This window comes from Hylobates moloch, unplaced genomic scaffold, assembly GCF_009828535.3.
Source record: "Hylobates moloch isolate HMO894 unplaced genomic scaffold, HMol_V3 SCAFFOLD_12, whole genome shotgun sequence".
In the NCBI taxonomy this organism is placed as follows: Eukaryota; Metazoa; Chordata; class Mammalia; order Primates; family Hylobatidae; genus Hylobates; species Hylobates moloch.
Window position 1 is genome coordinate 46,932,830 of NW_026652287.1, and position 20,346 is coordinate 46,953,175.

Here is a 20,346-nt window from a genome sequence, read left to right on the forward strand (position 1 = left end):
GTGAAACCCCGTCTCTACTAAAAATACAAAAACTAGCCAGGTGTGGTGGTGCATGCCTGTAATCCCAGCTACTTGGGAGGCTGAGGCAGGAGAATCAGTTGAACCCAAGAGGCAGAGGTTGCAGTGGGCCAAGATCACACCATCGCTCTCCAGCCTGGGCAACAGAGAGAGACTCTGTCTCAAAAGAAAAAAAAAAGGGAGATAGGGTCTCACTCTGTTGCCCAGGCTGGAGTGCAATGGCACAATAATAGCTCACTGCAGCCACAAACATCTGAGCTCAAGTGATCCTCCCACCTCAGCCTCCCAAGTAGTTGGTACCACAGGCGCAGGCCACCACACTTGACTAGTTTTTAAGTTTTTTGTAGAGACCTGGTCTCACTCTTGCCCAGGCTGGTCTCGAACTCCTGGGCTCAAGAGATCCTCCTGCCACAGCCTCCCAAAGCACTGGGATTACAGGCGTGACCCACCATGCCTGGCCAAGTTACCAGTTTAGGATCAGCTGTGAAGGGTGGGCTCAGACCTCAAGCTAAGAAAACAAAAGAGCTGCAGAGATTGGGGGAGATGTAATGAGAACAGTGGAAAGGCCTTAGACTTCAGGCAGCTGAACTCAGAAAGGGAACAGTAGAGGCTGAGCCAGAAAACAAGTGAGGCCTGGGACTCCAGACCTCTGGCTGCAGCAGGCCATTTCTCCCAGCTAGAGGTCGGGGCTGGGCTGATACGATGCATCGTGGGCTCTGTCTGCCCTGGAGCCCCTTTGCTGGGACATGGCCCGGCTGACCACAAGCTCCTTGCCACCTCCAGCTGGTATGAGGAAGCCATCTCCCTGCATGACCCAGGCTGGGCCTGAGCTGCCAAACCAGTTGGATGAGCCTGGCACCTGGGCTGCCCAGGGAGGGGCAGGGGGAGTGAAGGGGACACCTGGCCCCTGGCTTACTTCATCAGCCCCTCGCCCCGAGCACCACAGGCCTTTGGCATCTTCTACGGAAATTGAGGGGCTCCTGAAGCCCTGGCCATATTCATTGTAACCCAAGGAATCAGAAAACCACCTTCAATGTCATGGTATGATACTATTCATAATTAAAATAAGAGCAAGTGTTGGGCTGGGCTCGGTGGCTCACGCCTATAATCCCAGCGCTTTGGGAGGCTGAGGCAGGCGGATCACTAGGTCAGGAGTTCAAGACTAGCCTGGCCAACATGGTGAAACTTGATCTCTACTAAAAATACAAAAAATTAGCCGGGCATGGTGGCACACGCCTGTAATCCCAGCTACACAGGAGGCTGAGGTAGGAGAATCGCTTGAACCCAGGAGGCGGAGGTTGCAGTGAGTCAAGATAGTGCCACTGCACTCCAGCCTGGGTGACAGAGCAAGACTCTGTCTCAGAAAAAAAAAAAAAAAAGCAAGTGTTTACTTAGGACTTAACTTCATACCAACAGCATTCTAAGCTTTTTTTTTTTTTTTTTTTTTTTTTTTGAGACAGAGTCTCGTTCTGTTACCCAGGCTGGAGTGCAATGGTGCAATCTCAGCTCACTGCAACCTCTGCCTCCTGGGTTCAAGCCATTCTCCTGCCTCAGCCTCCTGAGTACCTGAGATTACAGGCGCCCACCACCATACCCGGCTAATTTTTTTATATTTTTGGTAGAGACAGGGTTTCACCACATTGGCCATGCTGGTCTTGAACTCCAGACCTCAGGTGATCTACCAGCCTCAGCCTCCCAAAGTGCTGGGATTCCAGGCATGAGCCACCGCACCCGGCTGTCTCTTCTAAAAATACAAAAATTAGGCCGGGCATGGTGGCCCACGCCTGTAATCCCAGCACTTTGGGAGGCTGAGGCGGGCAGATCACCTGAGGTCAGGAGTTCAAAATCAGCCTGATCAACATGGAGAAACCCCATCTCTACTAAAAATACAAAATTAGCCGGACATGGTGGCACATGCCTGTAATCCCAGCTACTCGGGAGGCTGAGGCAGGAGAATCACTTGAACCTGGGAGGTGGAGGTTGCAGTGAGCCAAGATCACGCCATTGCACTCCAGCCTGGGCAACAGAGCAAAACTCTGTCCCAATAAATAAATAAATAAATAAATAAATACATACATACATACATACTTACATACATACATACATACGTACAATTAGCCGGGCGTGGTGGTGTGCATCTGTAATCCCAGTTACTCGGGAGGCTGAAGCAGGAGAATCACTTGAACCTGGGAGGCAGAGGTTGCAGTGAGCCCAGGTCGCAGCACCACACTCCAGCCTGGGCCACAAGTGAAGTGACTCAGCTGGGCTTTGCAACCAGGTCTTGCTGTGCACCACAAACACTGCCTGTCTCTGGGATGACACAGATGTGACAGTTTGGCTTTGATCCTAGGATTCCACCTGAGCGGAAACATCCGCGAGCCAGGGAGTCCTGGAGAGCCCGAGCGCCTCTACCACGTCTCCATCAGTTTTGATCGATGCAAGATCACGTCCGTGAGCTGCGGCTGTGACAACCGCGACCTCTTCTACTGTGCCCACGTGGTGGCCCTGTCCCTATACCGCATTCGGCACGCCCGCCAGGTGGAGCTGCGGCTGCCCATCTCCGAGACGCTCTCTCAGATGAACCGGGACCAGCTGCAGAAGTTCGTGCAGTACCTCATCAGCGCCCACCACACTGAGGTGCTGCCCACCGCTCAGCGCTTGGCTGATGAGATCCTCCTGCTGGGCTCCGAGATCAATTTGGTGAATGGTAAGCGCACCCCTGGGGTCCGGTGGGGAGAGGACGCCCAAGCGCACAGCCATGCTACTTGCTGTGTGCCCAGCGCTGGTCACTTACTGACAGGAAGTTGTGGGGTGGGGGGCGGAAAACGCGCCATGGCTTGCATCATCTGAGGTCACCCACCTGGTGAGTGGCAGATCCCAGATATCTGGCCACAGGACAGATGAGTAGTTGCAAATCAGCCTACGGGTGGAGGGCGAGGGCAGGATGGGATAGCCTGCGTTAGAGGGCAAGTGGGAGGTCTGGCCCCAGGGCTGAGGATGTCAATCGATGGAGCATCCTGGGTGTGGGAGGAGAGGAGGGGGACGTGAAGGAAATGTGGGACATTTGTGGGTGTCAGAGGTGTTATGGGTGAGGGGATACACCAGGAGGTGTGAGGGCTGGGAGGGTTTGGGGGGCTCCGAGGGACTTGGGTTGCCTAGCTAGGATGGGGAAGATGACTAGTAGGTGGAGGCATGGATGGATGATGGAGGGAGGTGCTCGGTGGGTACAGAAAGTGTTCGTGATTGGCCGGGCGCAGGGGCTCACACCTGTAATCCCATCACTTTGGGAGGTCAAGGTGGGCAGATCAGTTGAGGTCAGGAGTTCGAGACCAGCCTGGACAACATGGCAAAACCCCATCTCTACCAAAATACAAAAATTAGCCGGGCGTGGTGGTGGGTGCCTGTAGTCCCAGCCACTCAGGAGGCTGAGGTGGGAGAATTGCTTGAACCCGGGAGGCGGAGGTTGCAGTGAGCTGAGATCACGCCACTGCACTCCAGCCTGGGAGACGACAAAGTGAGACCCTGTCTCCAAAAAAAAAAAAAAAAAAAAAATGTGTTCATGATCAGGCACTGAGGGCAACTGATGGTGTGGGAAAATGAATGGGTGGGTGGGGGATTTTTTTTTTGAGATGGAGTCTTCCTCTATCGCCTAAGCTGGAGTGCAGTGGTGCAATCTCAGCTCACTGCAACCTCTGCCTCCTGGGTTCAAGCAATTCTCCTGTCTCAGCCTCCTGAGTAGCTGGGATTACAGATGCACACCATCATGCCTGGCTAATTTTTGTATTTTTAGTAGAGACGGGTTTCACCATGTTGGCCAGGCTGTTCTTGAACTCCTGACCTCAGGTGATCCACCTGCCTCAGCCTCCCAAAGTCCTGGAATTACAGGCGTGAGCCACCACGCCCGGCCTGGACGGGATATTAACAATGCCGTTAGGTGAATGGGAATTGGAAGCTGAGTGTGGTGGCTCATACCTGTAATCCCAGCATTTTGGGAGGCTGAGGAAGGAGGATCACTTGAGACCAGCAGTTCAAGACCAGCCTGGGCAAAATAGTGATACCTCCTCTCTACAAAAAATAAACAAAAGTAGCTGGGCGTGATGGCATACACACGCCTGTAGATACTTGGGAAGCTGAGATGGGAGGATCACGAGCATGGGAGGTATAGGCTGCAGTCAGCTATGATCGCGCTACTACACTCCAACCTGATGACAGACTGAGACCCTGACTTAAAAAAAAAAAAAGAAGGGAAGGACGGAACTGGTGGTGATTGGAGATGAGGATGAGTGGTTGGGTGGGGAGGGCTTTGACTAGTGGGGTTAAGGTAGACTGATAGTGGTGGACAGATGAAGTTAGTGAAAGAATGAAAGATGCAATGGGTACATGGATTGGGAGTGAGTTGTTGGGTGAATGGAAGGTTCATATATGTGGATCAACATGGTGGGTGGGCAGAGTGGGTGGGCTCTTTGTGTAGGGTGGATGGATGGATGAATGGGGTAGTGGGTGTTTTGAGAGATACATATGAATGGATGGTTTGATAATGAATGGATGGTTTAATGGAAGAATAGAGAGTTAGGATTAGTTATTGGGTGATAACTAATAGTTATCACCTGGATAACTAGGGTTAGTTATTGGATGATAGTTATTGGGTGGGGTGGATAGTGTACTTGTGTGAGTCAATGGAAAAATGGGAGGGTGGGTATTTTGAGTGGTTAGTTCACGTGGATTGGAAAGATAAAAGGGGTGAGTGGGCAGATAGATCAATAAGATGAGTATATAGGTGGGTGGATGGGTGGGAATTATGGGTAGGGTGGATGATGGACTGATGGGGTAGGTGGTTGTTTAAGGGGTACAAACGTGTGGATGAAGTGAAATGAGGGACATGGCCAGGTAGATAGAGACTGGCATGACTTGGGTGGGGGTGGATGAGTGGGTTGTGTTTCAGGTGAGACAGATGAGTAAACACATGGGTGGGTGGTGTTTTGAGTGGGATGGGTAAATGGATGGGTGGATGGGTAGATGGATGGATGTGTAGTGTTTCAGGAGAGATAGATGAATGGATTGGATGGATAAGTAAATGGATGAATGAACAAATGAATGAATGAGCTCCTGGTGTTTTGGGCAAGATGGATGGATGGATGGATGGATGGATGGATGGATGGATGGATATTACTACAGGGGAGATAGATGGATTGGATGGATGACTCAGTGGATAAATGAGCAAATGGTGGCGTTTTGGGAAGATGGATGGATGGATGGACGCATGGATGGATGGATGCATGGATGGAGGGATGGATGGATGGGTGTATGGGTGTGTTGTGTTTCAGGTAAGATAGATGAATGGATTGGATGGGTGATGTATTATTACTCTGTTCTCACACTGCTATAAAGACATACCTGAAACGGGGTAATTTAAAGGAAACAGGTTTATTTTTTATTTTATTTTATTTTTTTGAGATGGAGTCTCACTCTGTCACCCAGGCTGGAGTGCAGTGGCACGATCTCCACTCACTGCAAGCTCCACCTCCCGGTTCACACCAGTCTCCTGCCTCAGCCTCCTGAGTAGCTGGGGCTACAGGCACCTGCCACCTCGCCCAGCTAATTTTTTGTATTTTTAGTAGAGATGGGGTTTCACTGTGTTAGCCAGGATGGTCTCGATCTCCTGACCTCGTGATCCGCCCGCCTCGGCCTCCCAAAGTGCTGGGATTACAGGCGTGAGCCACTGTGCCCGGCTGGAAACAGGTTTAATCAGCTCATAGTTCTGCAGGCTACACAGGCTTCTGCATTTGGGGAGGCCTCAGGAAACTTGCAATCATGGCGGAAGGTGAAGGAGAAGCAAACACATCTTCACGTGGCTGGCAGGAGAGAGAGAGCGAAGGGGGAGATGCTACATACTTTGAAACAACCAGATCTCATGAGAACTCTATCATGAGACAACACTAAGGGGATGGTGCTACACCATTAGAAACCATCCCCATGATCCAATCACCTCCCTCCAGGCCCCACTTCAACACTGGGGATCATAATTCAACATGAGATTTGGGTGGAGACACAGAGCCAAACCATATCAGATGACTAAGTGGATGAATGAGAAAATGGATGAATGAGCTAGTCATGTTTAGGACAAGATAGATGGATTGATGAAGGGATGGATGGATGGATGGATGGATGGATGGATAAATAGATAAATAGATGGTCGGGTGGGACAGACAAGCAGATGGGTGGGTGGGGTTTAGGTGGGATGGATGGAACTTTGGAATGGGTTGGGTGACTTGGAAGAATGGATGGATGGGTCGGGCACAGTGGCTCATGCCTGTAATCCCAGCACTTTGGGAGGCCAAGGCGGGTGGATCACCTAAGGTCAGGAGTTTGAGACCAGCCTGACCAACATGGTGAAATCCCGCCTGTACTAAAAATACAAAAAAAATTGTCCAGGTGTAGTGGGGAGTGCCTGTAATCCCAGCTACTTGGGAGGCTAAGTCAGGAGAATCATTTGAACCCGAGAGGCAGAGGTTGCAGTGAGCAAAGATTGTGCTACAGCACTCCAGCCTGGGCAACAAGAGCCAAACTCCGTCTCAAAAAAAAAAAAGGACAGATGGCAGGGACAGTCGCTATCTCTCCCCAACCCAACCCAACCCCAACCCCAGCCCCAACCTCAGCTTCCTTTCCCTCCCTCCCCGCAGGTGCCCCAGACCCCACCGCCGGCGCAGGAATTGAGGACGCCAACTGCTGGCACCTGGACGAGGAGCAGATCCAGGAGCAGGTGAAGCAGCTGCTGTCCAACGGCGGCTACTACGGGGCCAGCCAGCAGCTGCGCTCCATGTTCAGCAAGGTGCCTTGCGGGCCGGCGGGGCGTGGGGTGCAGAAGGCCCCGGCGGACGCCCCAGCCCTTCCTCACCACCCTGTCCCCGGCACAGGTGCGGGAGATGCTGCGAATGCGGGACTCCAACGGGGCGCGCATGCTGATTCTCATGACCGAGCAGTTCCTGCAGGACCCGCGCCTGGCCCTGTGGCGGCAGCAGGGCGCGGGCATGACAGACAAGTGCCGGCAGCTCTGGGATGAGCTGGGTGAGGCCCGAACCCCGGTGCGTGGTGGACACCGGGACTTCGGCTCCCATGGGGGCTAGCCCACTCCAAGATTAGGGTCTGTTCCCCGAATCCGCCCTCCATTCGTTTGGCAAACATTTATGAGCGCCTCTAAAGTGCCAGGCGTGTTACTGGGCACTGGTGGTCCAGCAGAGAACAAAAGAGTCAAAATTCTGTTCACGTGGATCTGATAGGAGGCACAGGCAATCAAATGTCATTGGCCCAGGGGTTGATACACACTTTTCTTTGTTTTGAGACAGGGTATCACTCTGTTGCCCAGCCTGGCATGCAGTGGCACAATCTCGGCTGACTGCAACCTCTGCCTCCCAGACTCAAGTGATCCTACACCTCAGCCTCCCAAGTAGCTGGGTCTACAGGTGCACACCACCACATCCAGTTAATTTTTAAATTTTTGAAGAGACAGGGTCTCACTATCTTGCCAAGTCTGGTCTTGAACTCCTGGACTCAAGCAGTCCTCTCACCCAGCCTCTCAAAGTACTGAGATGACATGCATGAGCCACCACACCCAGCCTACATGTTTTCTTTCTTTTTTTTTTTTTAGAGACAGGATCTCACTGTGTGCCCAGGCTGAAGTACAGTGGCACAATCATGGCTCACTGTAACCTCAAACTCTTGGGCTCAAGTGATCCTCTGGCATTGGCCTCTCAAAGTGCTGGGATGACAGGCGTGAGCTACTGCACCAAGCTGACATATTTTTGTTTGTTTGTTTTTTGAGAAGGAGTCTCGCTCTGTCGCCCAGGCGGGAGTGCTGGAGTGCAGTGGTGCGATCTCAGCTCACTGCAAGCTCCGCCCCCCGGGTTCACGCCATTCTTCTGCATCAGCCTCCCGAGTAGCTGGGACTACAGGCGCCCACCACTATGCCTGGCTAATTTTTTGTATTTTTTTAGTAGAGACAGGGTTTCACTGTGTTAGCCAGGATGGTCTCAATCTCCTGACCTTGTGATCCACCCGCCTCGGCCTCCCAGAATGCTGGGATTACAGGCGTGAGCCACCGCGCCTGGCCTGTTTTCTTTTTTTGAGACAGTCTCACCCTGTCTCCCAGGCTGGAGTGCAGTGGCGCTATCTCGGCTCACTGCAACCTCCGCCTCTTGGGTTCAAGTGATTCTCCTGCCTCAGCCTCCTGAGTAGCTGGGATTATGGGTGCGTGCCACCATGCCTAGCTAATTTTTGTATTTTTAGTAGAGACAGAGTTTCGCCATGTTGATCAGGCTGGTCTGGAACTCCTGACTTCATGATCCATCCGCCTCGGCCTCCCAAAGTGCTGGGATTACAGGCGTGAGCCACCGCACCCAACTATGTTTTCTTTTTTGTTGTTGTTGTTGTTGTTTTTTTTTTTGAGTTGGAGTCTTACTCTGTCTCCCAGGCTGGGGTGCAGTGGCACGATCTCGGCTCACTGCAAGCTCCGCCTCCTGGGTTCACGCCATTCTCCTGCCTCAGCCTCCTGAGTAGCCGGGACCTCAGGCGCCCACCACCACACCCAGCTAATTTTTTGTATTTTTAGTAGAGATGGGGTTTCACCGTGTTAGCCAGATGGTCTCGATCTCCTGACCTCGTGATCCGCCTGCCTCGGCCTCCGAAAGTGCTGGGATTACAGGTGTGAGCCACCGCACCGGCCAACATATGTTTTCTGTAAGAGCCACAGAGTTAATGTTATTCAGCGCTGCAGGCCATCTGGTCTCTGTCATGACAACCTAACTCTGTCCATTATAGTAAAAAAAAGCAGACACAGACATATATACCAAATGGGCACGGTGGCATTTCAATAAAACTTTATTTAAGAGCTTGGAGGCCAGGTGCAGTGGCTCACACCTGTGATCCCAGCACTTTGCGGGGCTGAGGTAGGGGGATCACTTGGGCCCCGGAGGTTGAGGCTACAGTGAGCCATGATCACGCCACTGCACTCCAGCCCGGGCAACAGAGCAAGACCCTGTCTCAACAACAACAAAAAAAAGGCGCTTGGCACAGTGGCAGAAGCCTGTACTCCCAACTACTTGGAAGGCTGAGTGAGGCAGGAGGATTGCTTGAGCCCAGGAGTTTAAGTGCAGCTTGGATAACATGGTGAGATCCTGTCTCAAAATTTTTTAAAAACCGGTTTTATTTATGGATACTTATTAATTTATTTGAATTTTATATTATTCCCACAAGTTGCAAAATATTCTTTTGGTTTTATTTCCCTGATCATTTAAAAATGGAAAAATAGGCCAGTGCGGTGGCTCACACCTTAATTCCTGCAGTTTGGGAGGCCAAGGTGGGCAGATCACTTGAGGTCAGGAGTTCAAGACCAGCCTGGCCAACATGGTGAAACCCCGCCTTTACTAAAAATACAAAAATTAGGCAGGCATTATGGCAGACGCCTGTAATCCCAGCTACTCGGGAGGCTGAGGCAGGAGAATCGCTTGAACCCAGGAGGTGGAGGTTACAGTGAGCTGAGATTGCGCCACTGCACTCCAGCCTGGGTGACAGAGTGAGACTCTGTCTCAAAAAAATAAATAAATAAAAACAAATACAAATAAAAATGGAAAAGTAAATCTTAGCATGCAGGCTAATCAAAAATAAAGGGTGGTTCAGTTTTCACTATGGGCAGTGGTTTGCTAGTTTGCTGACCCCTGCGTTAGATGGTGATAAATGCTACCCAAAAAACCCCAAAACACCTTGAGAGCAGTCTGGAGGCCTGGTTTTTTTGTTTGTTTGTTTTTGTTTTGTTTTGAGATCGAATCTCACTCTGTTGCCCAGGCTGGAGTGCAGTGGTGCGATCTCGGCTCACTGCAACCTCTGCCTCCTGGGTTCAAGCGATTCTCCTGCCTCAGCCTCCCAAGTAGCTAGGACTACAGAGGCCTGGGTTGTAATCCCAACTTCTCTCTCTTTTTTTTTTTTTTTTTTTTTTAGATGGAGTTCTGCTCTTTTTGCCCAGGCTGGAGTGCAGTGGTGTGATCTCAGCTCCCTGCAACCTCCGCCTCCTGGGTTCAAGCCATTCTCCTGCCTCAGCCTCCCGAGTAGCTGGGAATACAGGTGCCCACCACCATGCCCAGTTTTTTTTTGTTTTGTTTTGTTTTTGTATTTTAGTAGAGACAGGGCTTCACCATGTTGGCCAGGCTGTTCTTAAACTCCTGACCTCAGGTGATCCGCCTGCCTCAGCCTTCCAAAGTGCTGGGATTACAGGTGTGAGTCATCGCGCCTGACCCTCTAATCCTAACTTCTAACTTACTAGCGGTGTGACCCTGTGCAAGCCGTGTTATGTCTCTGTGCCTCGGTTTGCTTGTCTGTAAGGTGCAAAGGCTGTGAGTTGCAACTTCCCAGGGTCGAAGGGTTAGCAGAGGGTTGAAGGTGAGGGGTTAGCAGATCATCAGGTGGCACACAGTGGGCACTGCGGAAGTGTGTGTTGCTGCCGCTGTTGGCAGGAATATTGAGCCTGCCCCGTGCCTCCTCAGGGGCCCTGTGGGTTTGCGTCATCCTGAGCCCCCACTGCAAACCAGAGGAAAGGGCAGGCTGGCTACATCTACTCAGCAGGTGGGACAAGCTCGACGTGTGCCCACTGGAAGAGGGAAACTACTCCTTCGACGGCCCCAGCCTGCGGCCCACCGTGGCCCCCATCCCAGGTAGGAGAGAGGGGTCTTTACCATGCCACCGCAAAACCATCACCACTAACTATGGCCCCACTTACCATCATGGTGCTCTTCCCAGGGAAGAGAGGAAGTGGGGCAGAGCAAAGCAGACCCCAGTCCTTGGCTGTTCTCCCAGGACTAATCCCAACTTGTCCAGCCAGGAAAGAGTGAGTGCCAAGGGCAGGAGCAATGGCAGCCCAAGTGGGCAAGTGAAGTAAAATGTTTAAAACACCTGCAGTCCTGGGCTGGTCTGGCTTGGCCTCCTGCTAGCTATGGGAGCAAAGAGAGGGTGAGAGAGGAAAAAAGATAGGAGGAATCAAACAGAAGAGGAAAGTGAGATATTGAGGAGAGAGAGACAAGTGAAGAGAGGCAGAGATGGACAGAGAGAGAGAGAGAGGCAGACAGAGGAGTAGATAGGAGGGAAGACAGAGATTGAGGAGAGAGGGAAAAAAAAATTTATAGCAAGTACAGGCCAGGCATGGTGGCTCACGCCTGTAATCCCAGCACTTTGGGAGGCTGAGGGGGGTGGATTGCTTGAGGCCAGGAGTTCGAGACCAGCCAGAGTAACATGGTGAGACCTTGTCTCTACAAAAAATACAAAAATTAGCTGGGTGTTTTGACGCGCGCCTGGAATCCCAGATACTCAGGAGGCTGAGATGGGAGAATCGCTTGAACCTGGGAGGCAGAGGTTGCAGTGAGCCGAGATTGCACCACTGCACTCTAGCCTGGGCAACAGAGTGAGACCCTGACTTAAAAAAAAAAAAAAAAAGAAGAAGAAGAAAGAAAAGAAAAATAGCAAGTAGGAAGAGGAAGAAGACAGCCAGTTAGTTGCTCAACCTCAGTTTCCCATCTATGTGATGGGCCTGTACTAGCTCCTAACACATACACGCATCCTTTTGTTTTTTTTTGTTTTTTTTTGAGACAGTCTCACTCTGATGCCCAGGCTGGAGTGCAGTGACGCAACCTCGGCTCACTGCAACCTCTGCCTCCCGGGTTCAAGCGATTCTCATTCTTCAGCCTCCCAAGTAGCTGGGATTACAGGCGTGTACCACCACGCCAGGGTTAATTTTAGTAGAGATGGGGTGTCGCCATGTTGGCCAGGCTGGTCTCAAACTCCTGGCCTCATGTGATCCTCCCACCTTGGCCTCCCAAAGTGCTGGGATTACAAGTGTGAGCCACCATGCCCAGCCTACACACACATCTTTGAAGGGTGGCTTCAAGGACTAGGGAGATGATGTATGCCCATAGCTTTGCCCAGGCCTAAACCCCAGTTAGTACTCGGTGGGGAAAGCTGGCCACGGCTCAACTGCTATAGGGACCCCCCTCACTGAGCCATGTTGGGTGCCTCTCTGCAGGCTCAGAGGAAGAGGAAGAGGTGGCAGCCACAAGTCCCCGCCACACCGTATTTGGCCGCGCCTTGCAGGCTGGAGAGCTACACTGGAATGACGCCTACCTGCAGAGGATCCTGGCCAGTGACTCCTACGGGCCCAGCCTCACAGGCAGCATGGGTGGGGACAAACCAACTTTCGACCCCCAGGGCCGCCCGCTGTGGCTGGGAGAACCTTTCCCCACCGCCTGCGCCCGCGTGGACACCCTGCGTGCCCACGGATACCCCCGCCAGGCCCTGCGGCTGGCAAGTGCTATCATCAACACGCTCCGGCTGCAGCAGCGGCATCAGCTAGAGAGCTACAAGCAGCAGAAAAAAGGTCAGCCTCAGCCGGGCATGGGGGCTCGCACCTGTGATCCCAGCACACTGGGAGTCCGAGGTGGGAGGATTGCTTGACGCCAGGAGTTCAACATCGGCCTGGGCAACATAGTGAGACAATGTCTCTACAAAAATTAAAAAAAAAAAAATTAGCTGGATGTGGTGGCTCACACCTGTAGTCCCAGCTACTCTGGAGGCTGAGGCAGGAGGATCACTTGAGCCCAGGAGTTCAAGGCTGCAGTGAGCTATAATTATGCCACTGCAGTCTAGCCTGGGTGACAGAGCAAGACCTCATCTCTTTTTTTTCCTCTCTCCTTTTTTTTTTTTTTTTTGAGATGGAGTTTCGCTCTTGTTGCCCAGGCTGGAGTGCATTGGAGCAATCTCGGCTCACCGCAACCTCTACCTCCCAGGTTCAAGCGATTCTCCTGCCTTAGCCTCCCAAGTAGCTGGGGTTACAGGTATGCACTACCATGCCTGGCTAATTTTTTTTGTATTTTTAGTAGAGATGGGGTTTCTCCATGTTGGTGAGGCTGGTTTCGAACTCCCGATCTCAGGTGATCTGCCCGTCTTGGCCTCCCAAAGTGCTGGTATTACAGGCTTGAGCCACTGCACCTGGAAATTTTTTTTTTTTTTTTTTGAGACAGAGTCTTGTTCTTTCACCCAGGCTGGAGTACAGTGGCACAATCTTGGCTTACTGAAACCTCCACCTCCCAGGTTCAAGCAATTCTCCTGCCTCAGCCTCCTGAGTAGCTTGGGACTACAGGCACCCACCACCACACCCAGCTAATTTTTGTATTTTTAGTAGAGATGGGGTTTCACTATGTTGGCCAGGCTCTTCTCGAACTCCTGACCTTTTGATCCACCCACCTCAGCCTCCCAAAGTACTGGGATTACAGGTGTAAGCCACTGTGCCTGGCCTACTGAAAATTTTTTAAAAATTAGCCAGGCGTGGTGGTGCACACCTGTATTCCCAGCTACTAGGGTGGCTGCGGCATGAGAATTGCTTTAATCCGGGAGGCAGAGGTTGGTTGCAGTGAGCCAAGATTACAACACTGCACTCTAGACTGGGTGACAGAGTGAGACTCCGTCTCAAAAAATTTAAAAAAAAAAAAAGAGAGAGAGAAAAGAGCGAGGAGAGAGAGAAGAGGAAAGAAAGAGATGGGGAGGGAGGGAGAGAGATGGGGGAGAGAGAGGGGAAGGAAGGAAGGGAGGGAGGGAAGGAGGCTGTCTGAGCCCCAAAAACCACATTGTGTACTAGATATGGGGGTGGGGGACAGGAGGGAGGCCACCAGTTGAGAGAGCTGGTTGATGGGGTTGATGGATCAGCTATCAGGAGATTGAACAAAGAAAAGCAGGTCATGGAGGAAATATGGGGGCCTTGGGACCCAAGCAGAGCTCTTACCAGGCTTGGCAGCATCAGTGAAAGGCCCCTAGATTTTAAAAATTAGCCAGGTGGCTAATTAGCTGAGTATTTAAGGATGTGCACGGCTGGGCGCAGTGGCTCATGCCTGTAATCCCAGAACTTTGGGAGGCGGAGGCAGGCGGATTGCCTGAGGTCAGGAGTTCGAAACTAGCTTGGCCGACATAGTGAAACCCCATCTCTATTAAAAATCCAAAACAAATTAGCCAGGCGTGGTGGCGCGTACCTGTATTCCCAGCTACTCAGGAGGCTGAGGCAGGAGAATCGCTTGAACCGGGAGGTACCTGAAGGTTGGGGTGAGCCGAGATCACCCCATTGCACTCTATCCTGGGCAACAAGAGGGAAACTCCATCTCAAAAAAAAAAATTAAAAAAAGAAAAAGGATGTGCAGGAGTTACCCAGGAGAAGAGGATGGAGGAAGTGCTCAGAACACCATGAGCAGGAGCCAGGAGGGGAGAGAGTCCGTGGCTTGGAGGACAAGGCTGGAGGATTGGCCTCCAGATGAGGCAGGTCACCAGTATATGGAAAAACTTCATACTGGTCCTTGGGGGCCCTAAAGGCTGTTGAGGCTTTATCTTCAGAGAGGTGGAGGGGGAATAAGGGCAATGAGGAGGGGAATGACACTTTGGGTGTTTTAGAAAGCATCCAGTGGTCAGGCATGGTGGCCCATGCCTGTAATCCCTTTGGGAGGCCGAAGCAGGAGGATCGCTTGAGTTCCAGAGGTCGAGGCTGCAGTGAGCTATGATTGGGCCACTATACTCCAGCCTGGGCAATAGAGTGAGACCCCACCTCAAAAAAAAAAAAGTTGAAGGTGACCATTGGGTGAGCATGTGGTGGGCGTTATGGGGCTAGGCTGGGTGGCAGGTCAAGGAGAGGAATACTCCTCCCTCCTAGAGGCTTGGGCAGGTGTGTGGGCATTGAGCCCCCTCTTTCCACCTGCAGAGCTGATCCAGAAGGGTTCCACCTGCATCACCAACACCGAAGGATGGGTGGGGCACCCCCTGGACCCCATTGGCTGCCTCTGCAGGGCTCTCCTGGAGGCCTGTCGTCTGGAGGAGGAGACACTTACCCTTTACCCAGGTACTCACATGGGGGACTCTTGGAGGAGGTGAGACAACCTCGCCTCGTTGGCCACGCCCCCGGCCCAGTACCCCTATAAGGTAACTCTCAGACTCTTACCCTTGGCCACGCCCCTACCCTTGGCTACCTCCTCTGGCCAGTGCCCAGAGCCAATAGGCTTAGCTTCTCCTGAAAGTGAGGCCACCATAGGCCTAGCTGCTGCTAGAAGGTGGGGCTCCCGCACTCCCCCAACCCCGTGAGTGCTGGGAGCTTCTGGGCTCCCTCTAAAGCCTACCCTGCGCCCAGGTCTCCATGCTTGGGGCCAAGGGCTACAGGGGTCTTAGGGAAGGGGATCCGTCTCCAGCAGCCCTGGCCCTGTCTCCCCCAGACTCAGGCCCCGAGAAGCGGAAGGTGGCCTACCAGCACGTGCCTGTGCCCGGGAGCCCTGGAGAGTCCTACTTGGTGCTGGCTCTGGAGGTGGCACTGCTGGGGCTGGGGCAGCAGCGGGCCCTGCCGGAGGGGCTGTACGCCCAGGACAAGGTGGTGCGCAACGAGGAGCAGCTGCTGGCCCTGCTGGAGGAGGTGGAGTTGGATGAGCGGTTGGTGCAGGTGCTGCGCAAGCAGGCGGGGCTGCTGCTGGAAGGTGAGGCCCCGCCCCTAGGCCTGGCTGTTCCTGAAAGGTAGGGTCCTGCCCCTGGTCCTGTAGCGGCCCGGTTGCTGCAAGATGGGAGGCCCTGCCCCAGCCGCGCCCCTAGCCCCGCCTCCTGTTCATACTGTCCCCTCATACCTTGGCAGTTTCTAAAAGAAGAGATCCAGCTCTTTTTCCCGCCACCTAGTGCGTGCTGCCAGCCAGTAACTGCTGCGTGTGCTGAGGCGCCGCCCCATTCCCTCCCGGGAGCCAATGAGCCAAGTGGTTGATGTTAAAGCGAGGGCGTCCCACCTTCATCCGCAACTTAGACACCGCCCCTGGCCCGGCCTGCTCTTCATGGGCCCCGCCCATGGCCGGGCCCTATTGGCCTGTGTGTTGTGAGACTCCGTTCCCTAGCGCTGCAGGGAGCCGCTTATCCCTGCCCCTTCCAGGCCCTCTACGCTGTCGGACTTGCTGGTCTTGGCCGCCGGTCCCGTTCCCCAAGGCAGGTGCAGCCCCACCTCCACCCTTTGGCCCCACCTTGTATCTGAGTCCTGCTTCTCACCTGCGAGTGTGCCTGGAGTCTCTTCTTTTCCTTTTCTTTTTTTCCTTTTTATTTTGCGACAGTCTTCACTCTGTCACCCAGACTGGAGTGCAGTGGTGCGATCTCGGCTCACTGCAACCTCTGCCTCCCGGGTTCAAGTGATTCTTATGCTTCAGCCTCCCGAGTAGCTGGGATTACAGGCGTGCGCCACCACACGCGGCTAATTTTTGTATTTTTAGTAGAGATGGGGTTTCCCCATGTTGGCCAGGCTGGTCTCAAACTCCTGACCTCAAGTGATCCGCCCGCCTTGGCCTCCCAAAGTGCTGGGATTACAGGCATGAGCCATGGTCCCCAGCCTCCTCTTTTTTTTTTTCGAGACGGAGTCTCGCTCTGTCCCCCAGGCTGGAGTGCAGTGGCATGATCTCGTCTCACTGCACCCTCCGATCCCGGGTTCACGCCATTCTCCTGCCTCAGCCTCCCGAGTAGCTGGGACTACAGGCGCCCGCCACCATGCCTGGCTAATTTTTTTTGTATTTTTAGTAGAGATGGGGTTTCACCGTGTTAGCCAGGATGGTCTTGAACTCTTGACCTCATGATCTGTCCGCCTCGGCCTCCCAAAGTGCTGGGATTACAGGTGTGAGCCACCGCGCCCGGCCCAGCCTCCTCTTTTATTTGGATTACCCAGAGATTGCCTCAGTCTCAGCCCTGAACCCCTACCCCAGGGACCCATCTAGCCACAGCCACTCTACCCAGGGGCCAGCCCACCCTCTACTTAAAGCCTGGGGTCTAATGAGACCTGGGGAGGGGCAGAGGCGAGCCCATGCTTGGGGACTCAGCTCAGGCTGTTCCTGCAGGGGGTCCCTTCAGTGGCTTTGGGGAGGTGCTGTTTCGGGAGAGCGTGCCCATGCACACCTGTGCCCGCTACCTGTTCACCGCACTGCTGCCTCATGACCCGGACCTGGCCTATCGCCTTGCGCTGCGAGCCATGAGGTGAGGATAGGTGGCCAAGGCGGTAGGTGGGGGGAACTGGGGGGAAGAGGGGCGGGCGTGGAGGGGGAGCTCAGAGCCCCACCCGTCCAGCCTGAACTCACAGCCTAACATAGTTAATTCAGTCTCCCTCACGCTGGCATTTGATGATGCCATGTGCTTTTCATTATTATTATTTATTTATTTATTTATTTATTTATTTTGAGATGGAATCTCACTCTGTCACCCAGGCTGGAGTGCAGTGGCATGATCTCAGCTCACTGCAACCTCCACCTCCTGGGTTCAAGCAATTTCCTGCCTCCGCCTCCCGAGTGGCTAGGATTATAGGCATGCACCACCATGCCCAGCTAATTTTTGTATTTTTAATAGAGACAGGATTTCACCATGTTGCCCAGGCTGGTCTCGAACTCCTGACCTCATGATCCACCTGCCTTGGCGTCCCAAAGTGCTAGGATTACAGGCATGAGCCACCTCGTACAGCCGTGCTTTTTATTATTAAGTATAAATGTGTGTTTCTTGTTTTGAGACAGGATCTGGCTCTGTCATCCAGGCCGGAGTAAAATGGTGCAATCTCTGCTCAGTACAACCTCTGCCTCCCAGGCTCAAGCGATCCTCCCATCTCAGCCTCCTGAGTATCCGGGACTCCAGGCGTGCACCACCGCACTGGGCTAATTTTTGTATTTTTTGTAGAGACGGGGTTTCGCCATTTTGCTCAGGCTAGTCTCGAATTTCTCAGCTCAAGTGATCTGCCTGCCTCAGCTTTCCAAAGCTCTGGGATTACAGGCGTGAGCCACTGCACCTGGCTAAATGTGTAGTATTATTTTGAGTTTGAGAATATTCACATGATACATGAAAAGATATACAAAGCTGAGATCTTTTCTAGGCAGGTATATCTCAGCCTACCCAGATCTCACCGGAGGCAAGCAATGTTATCACTTTTGTATCTATCCTGCAAGATTTGAGGTTTCTGCAAACCCATACTCTGGAAATTGAACGTTGATCCTCTTTTTATACCAGTGGTACATCCTGTATCTATTCTTTGCACCTTTTTTTTCACTGAGCTTTGCATCTTACAGGATCTGTCGTATCACACAGTACATGAATCACTGCATAGTCTTCCACTATAAGGACACATCATAAAAGAACCTGTTGGAAGCTGATAGACATTTACGCAATTTCCAAAAAAAAAAATGGCAATGAATAACCTGGTTTTCATTTCTCGTGTACACCAGCAGATTCACAGAAGGAGAATATTTGAAAGCCAACTCGGCCGGGCATGGTGGCTCATGCCTGGAATCCCAGCACTTTGGGAGGCCAAGGCGGACGGATCACCTGAGGTCACGAGTTTGAGACCAGCCTGGCCAACATAGTGAAAACCTATCTCTACTAAAAATACAAAAATTAGCTGGGTGTGGTAGGGCGTACCTGTAATCCCAGCTACTCCAGAGGCTGAGGCAGGAGAATCACTTAAACCCGGGAGGCGGAGGTTGCAATAAGCCGAGATCGCACCACTGCTCTCCAGCCTGGGAGACAGAGCAAGACTCTGTCTCCAAAAAAAAAAAAAAAAAAAAAGGCCAACTCAATAATAAACCATGCCCAAGAAGGTGAAACCTATTCCACACCTTCTGAAACCATCCTTCAGAGGTACCTATAAACAACTTGGGATCCAGCCTGGTGGTACACATCTATGGTCCCAACTACTTGGGAGGCTGAGGAGGGAGGATTGCTTGAGCCCAGGAATTCAAGGCTGTAGTGATCTATGATCCCACCTATGAATTGCCACTGCACTCCAGCCTGGGCAACAGAGCAAGACCCCATCTCTCTCTCTTTTTTTCTGTCCTTTTAGAGACAGTCTCGCTCCATTGCCCAGGCTGGAATGCAATGGCAGGATCATGGCTCTTCACAGCCTCGTATATTTGGGCTGAAAGGATCCCCCCACCTCAGCCTCCCAAGTAACTGGGACTATAAGCACTCGTCACCATGCCTGGCTAGTTTTAAAATTTTTTTTTTTTTTTTTTGAGAAGGAGTCTCGCTCTGTCGCCCAGGCTGGAGTGCAGTGGCGCAATCTTGGCTCACTGCAAGCTCCGCTCACTGCAAGCTCCGAACCTCCCAGGTTCAAGTGATTCTCCTGCCTCAGCCTCCCGAGTAGCTGGGACTACAGGCGCCCACCACCATGCCTGGTTAATTTTTTGTATTTTTAGTAGAGATGGGGTTTCACTGTGTTAGCCGGGATGGTCTCAATCTCCTGACCTCGTGATCCGCCCGCCTCGGCCTCCCAAAGTGCTGGGATTACAGGCATGAGCCACTGCACCTAGCCTAGTTTAAAAATTTTTTTTGTAGTGATGGGATCTCATTACATTGCCCAGGTTGGTCTCAAATTCCTGGCCTCAAGCGACCCTCTTGCCTTGGCCCATCTCTTTAAAACACACACACACACACACACACACACACACACACACACAGTTTGGAGTGTTTTTCGAGAATATTTAGAAAGAACAGCATGTAAGAGCCAAGATTTAGACAACAGACTTTTCTATGCAAGAATTTTTTTTCTCAGCAAAATACAGCCCATAGGGCCTAATTTGGCCAACCACCTGTTTTCATACAGCCCATGAGATAAGAATGGTTTTTACATTTATAAACTGTTGAAAAAAATCAAAAGAATATTTTGTAACACATGAAAAATATATGAAATTCAAATTTCAGCGTCCAGAAATGGTTTTATTGGCACACAGCCATGTCCATTCATCTGTGAATTGTCTGTGGCTTTTCTGGCAGAACAATGACAGAATTAAGTCATTGAAATACAGATCAGTAGCCGGGCACGGTGGCTCACGTCTGTAATCCTAGCACTTTGGGAGGCCGAGACGGGCGAATCACTTGAGGACAGGAGTTCAAGACCAGCCTGGCCAACATGATGCAACCCCATGTCTACTAAAAATACAAAAATTAGGGCCAGGAGCCATGGTTCACGCCTATAATCCCAGTACTTTGGGAGGCCGAGGAGGGCGGATCACCTGAGGTCAAGAGTTTGAGACCAGCCTGACCAACATGGAGAAACCCCGTCTCTACTAAAAATACAAAATTAGCCAGGCGTGGTAGTACACGCCTGTAATCCCAGCTACTAGGGAGGCTGAGGCAAGAGAATCATTTGAACCTGGGAGGCGGAGTTTGCAGTGAGCCGAGATTGTGCCATTGCACTCCAGCCTGGGCAACAAGAGCAAAACTCTGTCTCAAAAAAAAATAATAATAATAATAATAAAAACAAAGATACAAAAA

General features: G+C 52.1%; 1 protein-coding gene across 3 annotated transcripts in view; it reads left to right on the forward strand.

Annotated features, from left to right (window-relative positions):
- The window catches only part of ZSWIM4 (zinc finger SWIM-type containing 4), a 41,353-nt gene that overhangs the window by 9,907 nt on the left and 11,100 nt on the right, over positions 1-20,346 (forward strand). The window contains exons 3-10 of one of the 3 annotated variants that reach the window (XM_032169911.2): positions 2,369-2,725; positions 6,699-6,847; positions 6,933-7,083; positions 10,551-10,718; positions 12,080-12,430; positions 14,792-14,929; positions 15,297-15,551; positions 16,935-17,070. In XM_032169911.2, the coding sequence (XP_032025802.1) occupies positions 2,369-2,725; positions 6,699-6,847; positions 6,933-7,083; positions 10,551-10,718; positions 12,080-12,430; positions 14,792-14,929; positions 15,297-15,551; positions 16,935-17,070 (1,705 nt within the window). The remainder of the gene's footprint in view (positions 1-2,368; positions 2,726-6,698; positions 6,848-6,932; positions 7,084-10,550; positions 10,719-12,079; positions 12,431-14,791; positions 14,930-15,296; positions 15,552-16,934; positions 17,071-20,346) is intronic. The other 2 variants (XM_032169913.2, XM_032169912.2) reach the window with 2 other exon arrangements.